This window comes from Calonectris borealis, chromosome Z, assembly GCF_964195595.1.
Source record: "Calonectris borealis chromosome Z, bCalBor7.hap1.2, whole genome shotgun sequence".
NCBI classification, from domain to species: Eukaryota; Metazoa; Chordata; class Aves; order Procellariiformes; family Procellariidae; genus Calonectris; species Calonectris borealis.
In genome coordinates this window covers 67,601,743-67,619,084 of record NC_134352.1, presented here as the reverse complement: position 1 = coordinate 67,619,084, position 17,342 = coordinate 67,601,743, and the positions used below count along the sequence as shown (strand labels likewise).

Here is a 17,342-nt window from a genome sequence, read left to right as displayed (position 1 = left end):
GTAAATACAGGCATAGAGCACACACTGCAGATGCAAAGGTGCTACTTTCCAAAGTTAAACATTTGGGGAATGTTTGGTTGGTTTCTCTGAGTAACTTACATCATAATGTTGGCATGCTGACTTTTTCAGCTATAAATGGAGCATCAAAAAGATCAACCCTATCCAACACCGGCTTTCTTTAATACCAAGGTCATGGCGAAATTGGGCTCTGAAGAAGCTACAACTAAGCCTGAACTGGAAAATAATTTTTCCCCCCTGGAGTGGTGGGCACTGCATATTTCTGGGGACCTTAATTTCACCACTAGGGAAAATATTGTTTAGCCGCTTCAAAAAGTAGCTATCACACAGTTCTTTTAACAAAAGCTGTTTTAATGGTCTTATATTAATACTACTTCTGCATTTACCAACAGTAGACCAGAACACTACCTGGGTGCCAAATGGAGCAGAGGTGGGTCTAAGGAGCACATACTGGTAGCCTGAAGGGAGCTGGCTGATGATTCGATACTGGCTGTTCTTTCCTCTTTCCCTATTCCCACTAAATTCTGCTTAAGGCAGCTAAAAATACCTTGCTGTAATAAAAGTTTTTTCCATGTAAGCATTTCTGGTAGTTGGCAAAGATGTATAGTCGTATTAGAAAGAAAAAGGGTTATGCAACTGCAGATAGGTGGGAAACCAGGTTTACTTCTGAACAGAGGAAGAAAATGAGGCAAGCCACACAAAAACTTGGAAAGATGCCAGTCCACAACACCAGATGACCAACAGTGTTTGAATCATCTCCCTTACACAGCACGTACTCAGATTTTCTTTCTGCTTGACAAAGCATCCAACAAGAAACTTGGATTTAACATCTATTTGAAGACTTAATTTCCGTACTAAGAGAATAATCTCCAGTCATAGAGAAGATCTGGAGCTGCTTTATCACCTGCGGAACACGTGCAGTTGGCTACAGGCTTCGTCAATTCTAGGTGCTTCTTCACACCAGCAATGCCAGTAGCTGTACAGGAAAGGCCTGAAACCCTTCTTGCACCTTCTACCAGCAGATAGATTTACATTATTCTAAAACTAGGGTGAGAAATCATACCACAGATGAGTGTCAGCGTGACTGATCACTGCTGTGTTTAATTTCAGAAGTAGCAGCTGTTCTTCTGGTTACAATTGGTTTTTTGTGGGTTTTTTTGTTCGGTTGAGAGTAATTGCTTATTAACCAGCTGCTGCAATTGCAGATTCCGTGTTATTTTTAAGCAGGTAACTTCAAACTGACACTGCTTTTAATAGGCTCAGGCAGTCATGCTCCCCTGCAAGCATTCTTCCTACTACCACGACTCCCTCTTAGAAAGACAACAGCGACATGCCTGGGCTGAAACAGGCCAGCAGGACCACACAGGAAAATAAAACAGCCAGAGGAAGGAGCTTTTGCCTTATAATTCCAATATAAACCAAGGCTGATACCAGAAGTATGCCCAAGAGTCCTTTATGTAGTATTAGTCCTTATATAGCATTATATGCACAATATAGAGATGTCTTGGTGTTACGCTGCATTAACACTTACTGGTATTTTGACCCCATTGACTACCAGAGGGCAATGACTTCAGACCGTTTACAGAACCCCTCCCAATACACACAGCATGCGTCAGGTTCTTTTGCTCCTCTTTGAAGTCCTTTACAGCACAGGCTTAAAGAAGGGAAACAAACGAATCCCTGCCTGTCTCCCTACCCAAGTCTCTTTGCTAGAAAGGAGTAAGCTTTACGAGTAAAACTTGTCATCTATGGAAGCAGCAGGAACTTGAGGAAACGTTACCTGGTTAGTACTACTGTAATGCCCCTTACCAGCATTTCCCTTGTTGCTGAGAAATGCATTTGTGAGCCTATGGACGCAGTAGGAGCATCCAGAGCTGTTCTGGTAGCAACACGCTCCTGCCAGTGACAGCTATTCGACCATGCTAGCTTCCCTGCTATCCTGTTTCTGAGCAGCTGTCTGATTGTTCAGTAGTACCATTCAGCTATGATTTACTTCTCTTTACTCCTCTATCCTGCTGTTTCTCACGTTTGTTTTGCTTGTTCTTTTAAAATGCACAAATAGATTTCATAAAAACTTTCTTGTGATGAGATTAAATAATCTCCGACTTTTTCCCCCTACTAGCTAATGCTTACTCCATAATGAAAATATGTTCTCTACACCACACACATCCTGAACACAAGTTTTTTCTTAATCTATGGTCTAGTACTTCATTTCTAAAAATACACACAGGAATGAAGAGAAGCTCACAGCCACTTTGTGGCTTCTTGCAAGAAGCCACAGACATGAATGGAAGGGTCTCTGCAACTGGAGAATTATTTGCTACTCTTAATGTTTCTAGCATAGCTTTCAAGTATTTGCTCTTCCACAAAGCAGCATTAATACACATACACACATGCCTGCCTACCTAATTTTAAAGTACAGTGACTTTTATTTCCTAGATGGACTTTTGGAGGTATAACCATGAGACTTCAGAAGATCATTTCCTAACAGCTAAGATCTCACATCCCCACCTTAAGGACACAAAATTATTTTTAAAAAATCTACCAAAACCTACTCACTCCACTAAGCCAGGTCTTATTTAAAATATTTAGTTTCAATACTTAGAACTCCTCAGTCATCTTGCATTCAATACCTTCTCAGCTTTTTTCCAAAATCCTATTACACAAAAATTCTGGACTGCAAAATGTTTTGCCTATTAATGTATGGGAAATCCTCCAGTATTTTCAGTCCTCCTTCAAGAACGGAGGAAAACACCCCTGTGACAGCAGGAAATGAGAACACTTCTCAATTTGTCTGAGTACAAGTAGTAAGAGTTTGGAGGAGAAACAAAGGTGCAGAAAATCAGTTTTCTTATGAAATAAGCCCTACTTTGAGAGACCACAGTAGTTGATACAAGTTTTGGGAGAGAGCATGTAAATGGCATTTACTTTACTTAGCTTAGCATTTACCATTAGTCATGTCTAACTTTGGTTTCGTGATACCTGCCCGAGCATTAAGGAAAAGCCCTATGGCATTACTGTTTTGTTCTTAACAGGCACAAGACCCTCTGCAGTTATAATTAGTATTTGTATCCATTACTGACTACAGTTAGAAAAGCTCATGCTTCAAGGCAAGTCTGCTGACCCAAAAGTCCCAAGAGCTACAAACAGTAATCAGTGCTGTGGAAATCCTCCACAAGGATTCTTCCCAAACCAAGCAGCTCTGAAACAGTAACACATAAGCCACCTCAAGTGTGTGCACACATGTATGTGGTTGGCTTTGGGATTTCTGGGGTGGAGGGAGGGGATACGGAGGTACTGTGTTTTGGTGGTTTTGTTAATGAGGCAGGGGTGGAAGGAAGAAGGGAAAGCACAGGAGGCACCAGTGTTTGAAAGTCTTCAGAAAAAACAGCCTCAGAGTAACTAACGATAAAAGATGGGGCAAAATTCTCCAGGAGACCTGGGGTTAGGAATAAAGACTGAGAATCCAGTCACATTTGTAGGATAGGAAAATTCCATTTCTATGGATATTGCAAGGACATCCTTACAGGACACAATCCCCCCTGCTCCTAAAACTGTGAAGTCTTCCATTAGGAAGCTGAGTAGATGCACAGAGTGCTAAAGTACCTATCCACCCTCCAAGTCCATCAGTAAATAAGCATCATTTCCTTCCTGTGATGAGAGGGGACTCCAGTAACCACAGCACTACACACTTCTACAAGACACAGTCTGCACCTCAGTATCTATGATACAAGCAGTTATTCAAGCAAGATCCTCCAAGGAAGAGCTCAGACATTCATCCTGGATTCTTGCATAATGCTATAAAGCAACAGAAAACAAACATTTAGACAGATGATGATCTGCCATCTCCCTGTTCCAGTTCTGCTCAACAATCCAGCAGTACAGACCAAGACATCTCTGCCCTACTCGGACTAGGCAACAGGGGAGAAAAAAGCCCCCTTTAGAAATCTTCCAAGTTTTCTATTTCTTCTGTGAAGGTTTACAGAATAGCTCTTCCCTTTCTGCATGTTACAGGGAACTTTAGAGATTCCTTTGTATAAAAGCTATTCTTCGAATAGCTTTGTATAAAAGCTGTTAATCATATTTCAGCTAGCACAAACTCTGGAATTCAAGGAAGTGTAAGAAATCCAGGAAACAGTTTAAAAATTGCAGTTCTGAGCACAAACAATGGCCAAGAGCCACAAGATGTGCTAAGAAATAGTCTGTCATATACAATTTTGTGTATGTTGCACATACAAGTGCAACAGCTTGTTTTATACCTGTAAGCACTGTATCTATGAATAAACACAGAGCTCTAGGCATCAACAAACAAGACACTGCCTGCAAACCAGAAATCAACGTGCAGTTTGTTACATGAAGCTTGATGTTAACATGAATGCCTATCTCATGTAATTTTAAACACAACAGATTCACATCCAAACAGAAAACTGTATTAAAAAAGCACTACAGAGATGTAGCAGAATTCATGAGGCACTCACGAGCTAGGGTTCTTAAAAAAAAAAAAGAAAGAAAAAAGCCACTTAGGACTTCGAAGTTATTTTGCCTTTTTAATGAGATCTCTTTTTCTTAACAAATACATACTTATGATCCCTGCTATATCTGCAATATTATCCATTCTTCAGTTTTATTTTGATTGGGCAGAAAACAAAGGAGAAAGAAGCAACATTTTTTCCCCTTCCAGTGAAGGAAAAGGATATAGGTCTGCAGTTACTTCAAGGTGGAGATGTGTCTGGGCTGCTGTTCGAAGGGATGGTCTATCCCTTTTACTCTAACCATATATTCCTGCTGACTCCCCTGAGCCAGCTCAGATGCTTGAATAGCCATGCGGTGAGCTGGTACAGGGAACTGATCCATTGGACAGCTGAATTAAAGAAAAAACCATGACCAGACTAGGGAGAAAAGGCAGAATATGTACCAGTCTGGCCTCTAAGATAGCTGCATGCTGCCGCCAAAAGGCAATTGATGTGCAAGAGCTGCCTCCTATGCAATGGGAAAAAATCCTGTCTGTTACTAGCAATAGCCCAGCTCTCAATTCAATATCAAAAGTACAATCAATCTATTCTGTACAGACATTTCCCACTGGACAAGTAACATTTTTTGGGTTTTTAATCCTCCAGCCTCAATTTGGCTGTACGTTGCAGAAATAATTGTTTATTGACATCATTTTACCATAAAGCAGGATAAACAATAACATTTTATTCCATTGCAAATGCTAACGCTTGGCTTTTTTTCTGATGAGAAAAAAACTAAATGTGTTACTTCTACTTGGAGTAAGTATTTTTCTGTTGTGTCCACCAAGTTATAGAAATCTTCACTAGAAGAACGTAAGCACTGCAAGGTATTGCCTTCAGCTCAGTCCTACAGGAGCCAATTCACAATAATCTCATCACTATTGACAGCCGTAACTCCCAAGCAAACTATGGAGAAGTCGTTTTGCTTTGTTTGCTTACTATTAAAAAGTCTAAATACCAATATTAAAAGAATACTAGGAGCACATACAAGTAGAAGCACAAGCGTCTCCATGCTTGAGCCTCACAGCATGACCAGCTACCCTTTATTTTTTCATCTCTGCTTTAAGTAAGATGCTTGGTACTACCCACAGCTACAGTCAAACAAAACATTTCCAGTAACAAATGTCTTTTCATTCGTTTTTGAAGACTAGGTAGCCCTCAACTTTCATGTGCCCAGGAACACATTAAGGACTGTTCTGTAGCTCTAGTCAGCAGCATTTGGGAAAGTAAAGAAATACTGCCATGCACACAAAGATGCCTAAAATATGGTGTTAAAGGCTCCCACGCTTTTATTTAGGTACTGTTTCACTCAACCTCCAATCCCAACATAAATAAAGTAAGCGATTTCAAGAGCAAAGCCTGATTGGCACATTTAGGAGCATGACTACAAAAAGCAGCCTAAATCCTGCTTTCACTTGTGTTCAGCCTATGATCTCTCTGCAAAAGGTGGCTGTCAGCCCAGGTCACTGAACACCAGTCGCCCTCCCGTTCTCATCTGCAATTCCCTGTGTCCTTGGACACACAAGATGTTCTTTCCGAATGAACTGCGGGAGAGCTTGAGAGCCACTCAAGTTACATCGTGCAAAGAGTCATCATCCCCTTTCATCCCAAGGCTAAGCAACACAAACACGCTGCCATCCCCAGAATAGCAGGGCAGCTTGGCTGGGTTTCTGCAGCTCTGTTCTTCATCCCGGGTCAGGTGCAGGCAGGGAAGTGCCCAGGCCAGCCAAGACAGACTCCATTACAGCAACCTGATCCTCAGGGCCAGACTCATTTCTGCCAACTACAACAGTTGCAGTGGGGTCATTCTCACTACTGAAGACAGCATGCATTTAGCATTTTAATTTACAATAGCTTTCAGACATAAGTTTAAAAAAAAAGAACAAAAGTTGAAGCAAAAACTTACGATTACCTGCAGCATCTCCCTCTCTAGGGGAAGGGCACTAGTTTGGTTGCACAGACATTGCTATAAGAGGTGTTCTTCAACTACACTCGCTCTCCCATTCCCCAAGCCAGGATAAAGCGGTTTTGTTGATACGGGAGAGATCGTGCCAGTTGCTTAACTATGAAAGGAAAGGAGCAGCAGGGGGAGAGGATGACGGAGACAATTTAGGATCCAGCATCTGTTATTAGGTCACTGGGTTCCCACATACTGTTGCGGCTCAAACTCTCTAGTTTCCACATGAAGCTGTTGTTGGCAAAAGCATCCCAGAGATAACGGCTCCGTCTGGACCCAAACTGACCCACCTAGCTCTGCCAAATGAAGCTCAAAATACATTCTCCACCACAAATTCCTGGACTGACAGTCTGCAAGCAGATTTTTTCCTGTGGTTTCACTGATTCCATATACCAATGAGTTAGAAACTAGAAGAAACCATAAGTCTAACCTGGAAGTAGGCTGAAAACCCAGGCCTTAAACTGGTCCAGCTAGACACAATGGCTTTTTTACAGGCACACGGCAACATAACATCCAGTTGAAAATGCAGCAGTGATCTCTAAGCTGTAAGAATAAGTGATATACACTACTGCTTATTTAAATAGGTAGATTATATAAACTATTTAACATTTCCTAAAGTTATCCAAAACCCACACATTTTATCATATTATCATTCTTTTAGAACTTGTTAGATAAGTGTTTTATGAAACAGAATTAATGCATTCTTCTCCTTACTCTGCAGATGAGCAAACCTCTTTTCTCAATGGCAGGTGCCACAGTGTTTCGCAATAGGCACTGCCCTTGCTTCTGTTTTAATGCCAGATAGCCACATTCAGCAAGCTACATGAGACCAGTTCAAGTACAGATTTTGCACACGAGCACACTGACAATTCGAACATGATAACGAAATGTAGATTCATTACAGTTTGTCCTAAAAGGCTTTAAGCAGAGACTAGCTTAATGAAGCTGTTATCAGTTACGGAAGTCTTCAAGTTGATATGGTATCACAGACTCACTCCTTTTATTTAGATAACCATTAAAAGCTTGAGTGCCACATGCATAGAAGGTGAATGCTGCTCCTGCAATGAACCTAAGGCAGACAATATTAAGCAACTGTAAATGCTGGGGAACAAAGATTATTTGTGTCCTCCCAGAAAGACATGAGCCCAAATTACATACCAAGTAAGTATTTCCATTCCTGAAGTTACAAGTTAAGTTCTGCTCTCCAATGCCGTCCCACAAACCAAAAGACAAACTAAGGAGAAATGATTCAAATTCCCAGATATGTGCTTGCTTAGACTATTCATTTTGAACAGTTCATGTTGTTGCATGACGTTCTTTCATGTTTCTTTAGCTCTTTTTAAATTCAAGTTATGTATTTTCAATTTGAAATTTTAAGCTTTTCAGTTTCATCCTTCCTTCTGAACTAAATCACATGTTTTCTTCTGCTCCTGAAGCAAGAAAATGAGACCACCTAGAGAAAACCCCTTCTTCCAGGGTAATGAAACCCCCTGAATATGAAGACATTAAAGTCACAACGTCCCTAAGAGATGAACTTCAAAAAAAAACCACCCACCCAGCAGCACCTACAGCTTACAGTTTTTGTCAACAACCTCCTTCACATTAAATATGAAGCCTGAGCTGTCAGGTGTTTCCATGTACTGCCCTGGCTATGACATGGGATATGCAGCACAGGATTATGTTCAAAATTTTTTCTCCCGGTATCAGTGAAGTCATGCAGTCAGAACTCCGATACCACAGTTCCCACTGAGACTTGTAGGATTTCTCATGTCACCAAAAGTTTAAAGCACCTAAAACATTTGAAAATGCTGATGAACCACCTCACGTTTGTTTTTAATCCATCATGTGCAACTGCACAGAACAGAAAAAAGAGCTACAATTTTTGTAATTCAGCAATTCTGCTTTAAGTAACTGAAGCTGCAGAAGTATTTCACTACTTTGCCTAGTATTTTGTAAGCCTGCTTTATTTAAGCCACATAATTCAGGCATCTCTCATTTCACAGTTGCAGTGTTTGTGCTGTCTGTGGCAGAGATCATTTCCCCTTCGATTCCCCCAAAATGTTCCCTCATTTTTAAAACGCATAACCTGACACAGTACACATGTTTAGCAAGTAATATTTAAGAGTATGCTTTCTGCAGTATGCACACATGGCAGACTCCTCCGGTCTCTCCAGAACCAGCATGCTAGTGTCTGGTTATGATTAATACTGCCTCTGAGTAATGCCACATGTTAACGATTCTGTCCTCCTTGTGACTCAGTCCGTGGCTGGAGTAAGCGTGCATCAGAGCTCAGTTAACAAACAGGTTATCAAGTGCCACAGGTTTGGTTTAGAGCCAGTGGCAGCACTCTGCCTTGCCATGTGGGCAAGGGGGAAGGTTAGAAAGCCATTTTCCTCATCTTCCTGCAGTAGGTGTCTGCTTGAAGACATCTGTACTTTTTCTTCTTCTTCTTTCTTTTTTTTTTTTTTAAATAAAAAGACCACATTCAATGCAAAAGTTGCATTGCAGTAATGCTGTGTTAATCAGCAAGGTAAAAACATCCTGCACAGGAGTCACTGACCTTCTTCAGATGTCAGATTGAAGGCCTCCCAACAGATTCTGGATGAATAATCTTATCACAGGACAGAAGAAAGTAGAAGTCTAATCTCCACAAAGCCTCTTATTTGTACTGGGCAATAGCTCAGCCAGAGACAAGACAAGAAACTGGGGTGCAGGAATAGATGAAGAATGCCCCTCCTCCAGCCAGGGTTCTGGCTACTCATTGACAAGTTTACTGAATAACAAACTGATGTCCAATAAAACACTCCCTGTTTAACTCTTAACACGACATCTGTTAAAGACATTCACACCTTTCTAGTTTAAGGGAGCTAAGTAAAGCCATGTTGTCTTGCAGTTACTACAGAACTGAATGAACACAAGGAGAGTTTCTGTAGCAGCATGCTGAGCCACAGCAAGTTTTATTTCATTGCTGAACCAGGACTGACACAAGCTCTGGATTTACAGCATTTCAAAGTGGCTTACAAAGGATGGATTTGACTTCTACTGTCCCACCTCTCCCCCACACGGAAAATTGCTAAGTGTGAAGCTCACACACACACAAAGCCCCAAGACAGGTAAGGTTCATAGCTGCCTGTTCTGGAACTCTCCACACAAGCTCTTTTGCATGGATTGAAAAAACCACGCCACAGGCAACTACAGAAAGCATTATGCAACCCACATGAAGTTAGTATCTTCAAAATAAACAATTCTTGACTTTCTTGCCAAAGGCTGCATTTTTTCAAATCCTAGTAGGTTAAACAAAGAAGGTCCAAGTCCAAGCTGTTCAGCACATCTTCTATTAAGTTGTATTCACCTAAAGATGGCCTCAGTACTACAGCAAGCGGGGGGGTGGAGGGCAGGCAGCTGGGGCACACACAGGTTTTAATTAACATACACAAGGTTTGAAAATAGCAACTCCTTTTTTCAGCCTGTACCAGTTGAGAAGTCCTCTTGACCACCACCATCTCCCCAGGCTGCAGCAAGCAGGACTCTCCATACACGTAACATGTGACAGAGGTAAAAGTTCAGACAGATTCAGATCCCTGCCAAATGACTGTAATCCAGCCAGTATAAATTATAAACCATACACGTTGCCACACACGTAGCAAGTTTTTTCTTGTCTCTAAGTTTGTGCTTCTGAGAGGTGGAAATACCACATTCTTACGTTGCTCAACAAAACCATGCCCAGAGAAGCTGGATCAGAAGGGTACGGCTGAACCCAACGGAGCAAATCAGTATTAGGTTGCGGCATGGCAGTAATTGCTCCACTGTACTATGGAAATAGTGGTTTTGTTTTTGGAATCATATCACAAGTGGACCTATATAATTTTTAAGACTGCCAGTGATAATGAGCAAGTAAAGACACTTTTTTTTTAAAAAACAGCTGACAGATAGGAAGTTACACTACATTCTAGTCAAACTCAGGCCATAATACTTTTATGAACTCTTTGTATTTAGATGTGCTAAAGACAGGTAAGAGAGGGGAGAGGAACTAAACAGGTTTAGCCATAAACAAACTGCAATGATAGAGCCAAACTGAAAACTGAGCTTCTGAAAAAGCTTTATTTTAAAATAACGTTAAAGGCCTATGCCATACTGAAGAGCCACCCCTTTCTGTTATGTGGTTGTAGGGTTTTTAGTTTAGTTTAAATAATCTGTCCACTCACTGTGGATGTTATACTACTGCCAAGAGACAGCAAAAAAATTAAAAATACAATCAAGATGAGAAGGCAAACTGAGTCTGAGCTCTGTGAAGATCCTGGCATGAATGTACTATGTTAGCAATTTATACCCAGGACTAGAGCTTAATTTTACTATTACATTAACAACAAAATTGCACAAAGTTGTTTAATACCTTCTGTGTTACAAATTAGCAGGGGGAGAACAATCAAATTAATCTTTCAGTGTTACAAAGCTTATCCTAGGAATGAAGATAATCTGTCCTAGCTGACTTGGAACAATTTGAACTGAAACACATTAAGCTCCAATCAAAGCATTAGTGAGTTGATCTTATCATTAGTATCTACTTCTGTGGACAGATCTGTCCCCTCACTTCTCTCGCTCTCCCTCCCTGCCCCTAAAAGACAGGAGAAAGTTAAAAAGAATTTAAAAATTCAAGTTGATCTGCTGTTTTGTGCTTATGGGCCCATCCACGTTTGATCAGGGTTTAAGTTTAGGTTTTTTGTTTTTTAAATAGGCTTCGCATGTTTCATTAAGTCAGACATATTTTATTATATATTTTTATATGGCTTGCAATACTTTCAATGTAACTAAATTTAAGTAGCATATTTTCCAAACCCACTTGTCACCAGGTTCATTTTAGACAAGACACACAAGCCAACTACCATAGTAAGTATTTTTAGGCATATTGAATGTAATTTTACTTCTTCTCCCAGCATCAGTGGCATTCCCTTACAACTCCTACTGAGAAATCTTCCGTTATCTCAGAGAAGCATCCTACAAAAGCTATGTCCCTTGCGCAAAGCAGCCAAGTAAATATTTTAATTTTTGTACTAGGTAACTAACACACGTTTTGTTGCCATTTAGATGGAAAGAACATACTTACTGCTAGGAAGAGCATGCAGTACATCGAGAACGAAGAATGGCCAGAGTAAAATGATAGTCTGGAAGAGAAGAGAGCAGACATCTCATTATTTTTCTTTTGCAACACTCTGTCTACAGTGATACTAGTTTATCTTACACAAGTGAACTGGTAAAATGCAAACATCTCCATGCTTTTTCTTCAAGGAGGCTATCTAGGCACAACAGCCATCATGCATGTCCGACAACAGCTTCTGACAAGCAGCACAGACTTCACTGCTCAGCAGCTACCCTATTCCAGTATTAAGTTGATCTCCACATCAGGTAGTAACTACGAGCCCTTTGACTGAAGTTTAAAAAGCAAGTGAACACACCCTTAAAGCTAGAAATAAAGTGTCCTTAAAGCAGTATACTTGTTTCACGTTCTTGATAAAAACCACAATACTGCAAATGTTATCAACTTAAAAAATTACTTATCTGATAGTCACAGTATGTGTATGAGAACAAATGACACACTAATCACCCCAAACCAATTACTTTGGTCACCATCAAGAGGCAGTTGTTAACAACTCATATCTAGATGTTTATACCACATATACATATGTATACCTTTGTTACAGGTACTGATTCATACAGATCACGATCATCTGTCATTGAAGGGTAGGGGGAAAGTAGGAAAGCAGCTCATTAGCCAGCCAACCGCAAAAGGTGACATCTCATCTAATATTTGCAGAAATAGCTTCATACTTGGTTATCTCATTTAAAGAGTGTCAACATTGCCTTCAACTTGTAAACGCTTCCAGCAGGTCCAGACTGAAGGGACTTAACAGTCTGGATGACAGTCCAGGTCCTCCCCTACACAGGTGGTTTCTGTGAGGAGCTGGGTACCACAGCTGTAAAACAAATCCCACCCACCTCTTCATCAAGAAGAGAGGGCAAAATGGAAAGACATTTCCAAGTCAGTCTTAAGTGGAGAGATGAAAGAAACTGTACTTAAACTATTTTTTCTATTTTATGTGCAGAGCCTTGCAACAGTGCTGCTTCACAGGCTATCAGCCAGCCTTCTGTGCAATTTAGCTATGTAACACAGCGCTCCTTGCTTAAGAGTTTGGCATACACAAACAAGGTCAACTTAATAAAAAGTTGCATAGCTCTCCAGACTGCCCTCCACCATATCCAGCAGGTCCCTGTTTGGTGCCTCAGGCAGGTAGAGAGCCTGAGACCAGCGAAATTCCTGGTCAAGGGAAACACTTCTACTCTTTGGATGGAGAATAATGAAGTGAGTTCTGATATGCAGTAAGATAATTGGGTTAATCATTCACTACTCAAATACCACAAAGGCAATAAAACAATCTTGTGCGCAAGTGAAACTGCAAAACTTCCTGCATTAATTTGCATGTATAACATCATGAAATTGCATCAGATATCAGAAAAACCCACATAACTTTTCTCCCTAGGTTTCAGAGTTCTTGGTTTACAGTTGATTCAAAGCACTGCCAATAGCTTTCAGTTTTAGAGGTAGAAAATAAGCAATCTTGAAAAGAGTAAGATGACTTGTTTGTGTGTGTGTGAATACATGTATTTTTCACAACTCGATTTTAATGGAAAAAACTGTATTGGCAATGTGTGATCTTCAGATGTTTAAAATTCAAAAACATTAAGATTACATTTTAGCTAGACATCCCTTCTCCACTTCAGTACTCTTTACTGCTACTTTAGTACTCTTTAGTACTCTTCACCAGTTAAAATTTCTGGGCAAGAGTGCACTATGAAAACCAATACAATAAGCATTTTGAAGAGCTCTGTCTTTCAGACAGACCTGTCATCTGAGCCATGAAAGCAAAGCATGCTGTTCTACAGAACACAAGATACAGAATAAGGAATTCTTGGCTCCTATGCCAATATTTTATCCACTGACTTTGGGGCTATTCCTGTTGTCCATAAGATGACATTTCCTACAACTCCTGAAGGCAACCTGTTGCCAACTGAAGGAATTCAGATGGCTAATAAGTGAGAAAATGAATAAATACAATTCTTTATTTTGGAATTCCTGTACCATTTTAAAGGTGCTGTTGAATTCCTATACCATTTTAAAGGTCATGTTGACTACTGGCATTCTTGGGTTTAGGAATGTATTAGCCCAATGTAACATTAAGAATGCCTTGTTCAAAGTTGAAGATTACAAAATTTAAACGCATTCTCATCAGGCATGGATAAGTACATGATTGAAAATGTTGTGCTTAGCACAAAGTATTGCCAGAAATAAAACTGGGACAAAGTATTGATCCAACTTGTACATTGTGCAATCCCAGTAAAATTTCTTTGGCAATATGCTGTCTCTAGATTTCTTTAAAAAAAGACATATTTAAAAAAAAAAAAAATCTTAAAACCCTTTCAAACAGCAAGCCTGACAATGGAAAAGTTTCCCAATGATTCCTCAGCACGCAAACAACATCTTCCCAAAGCCAGGAGAACATCCTGTCTATCAAACCAGCCAAGCGGCTGCACAGCCCAGGCTTCTTTGTGATCATACTGCAAGTGCTGGCTTGCCATGAACCAGCATTTAAAAAAAAAAATACATTTTTAATTAAAAAAAACAATCAGTATTTACTGATTGTCCCAAGAATGCAGAAGTGTTAGAAGAAAACACATTTATAAGTAAAATGGTACAGACAACTCTCAAAACCCCTACTTTTTGCTAATGAAGGAAAGGCTAAATTATCCCAGTAGGAATTTGCACATCAGATTTCAGGACATCTTTTTCAAATGAATATTAGAACAGTATGCAGTGAAACTGTACTGTCATGAAACAGAGTTGGTAAGTGCAAAGTTTTGTTTTGATTCTTTCCAAAATGGCAGAGTCTGACATCAAAAGAACAGCTTTTCAGAGATCAGCCTTTTACTCCATCAATACCTACCTCACGGATCTCTTCTGATGTGAGCAACAAGGCTTCATTTAACATGAAAAAGCGTAAGATTTAATTATTTCCACTTGGGCAATATATTACTACCAAGTTAGAAGTATGCCTTAAGCAGTAACATGAAACCAGTTTCAGGTCTCAGTTGAGGTCTAAAGTATATTCTCAGCTTCCAATGTATACAGTTCAGCTGGACATGTCAGAAAGGTATTAAAACAAGGTAATTTAAGGGCTGTTTAGCTTTCTTGAAACTTAGTTTTGCCACAAATTTCACATGGTTTATCATAAAGACAAAAGTAAAGACGCTGTACTTTCTTAAAAAGGTTGCCATTAAGACTGATTACAATTAATCACTACAGTTTGCTATTTTAAATCTGCATTTTTAAAGATGACCTGGAAAAATAATTGAAGTACAAACAATTCCTACAAGAAATAATTGAACTGAATCACTCAGTACTTTTAGCCAGGATTTCTAATCCCAGATAAGCAAGCCTAAGACAGATTGCCTTGCAGGACTTGACACTGACAACCATTTCATTCTGTTCTATTCCTTTCCATGCACAAAGCCAACTTAGCCTAGGGAGCAGAGCCCGCCTGATAGAAGATACTGCTTCTTCAATTAGTAGAAAAATGGAACATAACACACAGCAAATAAAAGGATCATTTTTCTTACACTGTCACTTGCAAGAAGGAGCATGTTTTAAGTAGTAAGTTCTACCTGGCAGTATTTTGTCAAGTGCATTATTTCGTAAGTGAATTACTGAAGACTGGAGCTCAGTAAACAAGCTTGATGTCTTGTCTGCATATAATGTCTTTGTAAGGACACCTGAATGTGCAGAAAGAGTCTGACAGGAAAATTAATAGCCTTAGTGAAACACAAGACTAGGAAATAGCTAAATACATATAGCACAGTGGAGCATTAAATGGTAAGAAATTGAAGTGTTAGAAATGACAGTAGAAAGGGATAAACCAGAAGAAAGTATATCTTGTGCTGCCACAATAAATCTTGCAGAGGCTGAATGATAAGGGAATCTTCCCAATGTAACTGTTGAATTATGGAATGATCCCTTCGAGAAAAACAGGAGGTCCAACAAAACATTATGCACACGCCCACAGCAAAGCAAAAATAAAACTACCGACTGGATTAGCCAGCAAGTCTTTTCTATCCTCAAGTTCTCTGAATTCTCCAACTCTGACTCAAACCTTCCACTGACATTTGTGCTACCCATTCCATTGATCTGGAGGGGAGTAAGTGCTAAACAGAGCTGCAGCTCAGCACATCTGTCGAGTAAACCAGAGAGCTCCACATGCTTGTCAGGGAAATATTTCCAGAATTTCAGTGCCACGAGGACGTGGTTTAATAAAGTGCTAGTCCTACACTTAAGCTTCAGAACCATACTCTTTAAATTTTCTCTGCGTTCAGCAAACAACATGTTTTCACAGCACCCGCTCTTTTCTCAAGTGCTAGACTTGCGTGAGTACAACTTTAAAGATCAGTGGGGGTTTGAAAGGTTTGAAGACTCTGAAATTAAGTGCTTCTGCGATTATTGCAAAGAAATGTTTAAGTAAATGCACAGCTAATCTCTTTAACAATATCAGCAACTACTCAGTTGCCGATTTCATTTTCAAAAGACAATATTCCCAATTTGTCCATTTTCTTCCTTCTCTGCCAGTAGTTAAACCCACACAAGTACAAAGCCTTACACTTACAGAAAGGAAAAACCTGCCAGTCTTTCCAATTCAGTAATCCTCATCTGGACAACTTTATTCACAGAGGTGTTTTGATGTGAGACTTACTATTAGTGTCTTGCACAATTCCCTAATCATATTTGGGGTGAGGGGTAGAGCCACACAGCTCTACTTTAAGTAGTTGGCAGACAGTGAGAAAACTTTGCCAATGCTGACACTTACACACATGAAACTACGCCCATTTTTTTTGCAGTCAGTTACACGTTTTTCCTTTTACAGGCTATCTTAACCTTAGGCTTATCTTACACAAATGAAAGTTCTCCGCTTATCCTACTGACATAAAACAGATCTGGCAGGTTCTAGGAAGAAATAGGCATCTTTCTAACCATCTACCCCACCACCACCCTTTTGAGACAAGCTCTGCAGACAGTGCAAGGAACAAGGGTATAAAGTAACCTTTCTGCAAGCTCAGGATCAACATGAGGTGGTTTAACTCAGTTATGAGTACTACAAGGCTTATCTTCACTACTTAGTTGACCATATTTTGAAGTTTTTTAAAAAACTTCTGCTGGCATAATTTGTTGGCATTTCCCCCCCACCTTTCTGGGAATTGAAGAAATATCTCACAATACATACAAGTATGCAGATATCATGCAAGTTTTATTTATTTAAACAGAAGTATTACACACTGATGGAACAATCTAATTGGGCAATGACTGGTTAGCTAGCTATTTTGCATCTGTCAGCAGCAGTTAGTACCGGCAGTTACTAGAGGAATAAACTTCACTGTAAGATAATCAGTAAGGAAAAATCTCATCCCCCTACTATTTTTTCCTTTTCAAATGAGCAGTGTCTTGAACTTCCAAATATTCCAAAGTTTTATCTAGGGAGCAAGAAGTTACCAACTCCTAGCATTCGTCCCACACACAAACATGTATGTTCTGAGCTCTTGATATTACAAAGTCCAACCAGCTGGCATGCTGCAATGGCATTCCACATGCGCATTGCAAAGCCACCACAAAGCAAGTTCTCTTCTGTCAGTTTTGACTTTGTCACTCAATTTAACTCAACACACAAAAGGAAAGTTTAACTTTCCAATATATTTCTAATTAGCTTCCTCCGCTAGGAAAAAAAAAAAAAAAATCAGGATTTTGTTTACTTCTCTTTCCC

At 39.8% G+C, this 17,342-nt stretch overlaps 1 protein-coding gene across 4 annotated transcripts in view; it reads right to left on the bottom strand.

Moving 5' to 3' along the window:
- Positions 1-17,342, bottom strand: part of PLPP1 (phospholipid phosphatase 1) — a 68,710-nt gene that overhangs the window by 4,172 nt on the left and 47,196 nt on the right. For all 4 annotated transcript variants that reach the window (XM_075137451.1, XM_075137450.1, XM_075137452.1 and 1 more), the window contains one exon: positions 11,591-11,648. In XM_075137451.1, the coding sequence (XP_074993552.1) occupies positions 11,591-11,648 (58 nt within the window). The remainder of the gene's footprint in view (positions 1-11,590; positions 11,649-17,342) is intronic.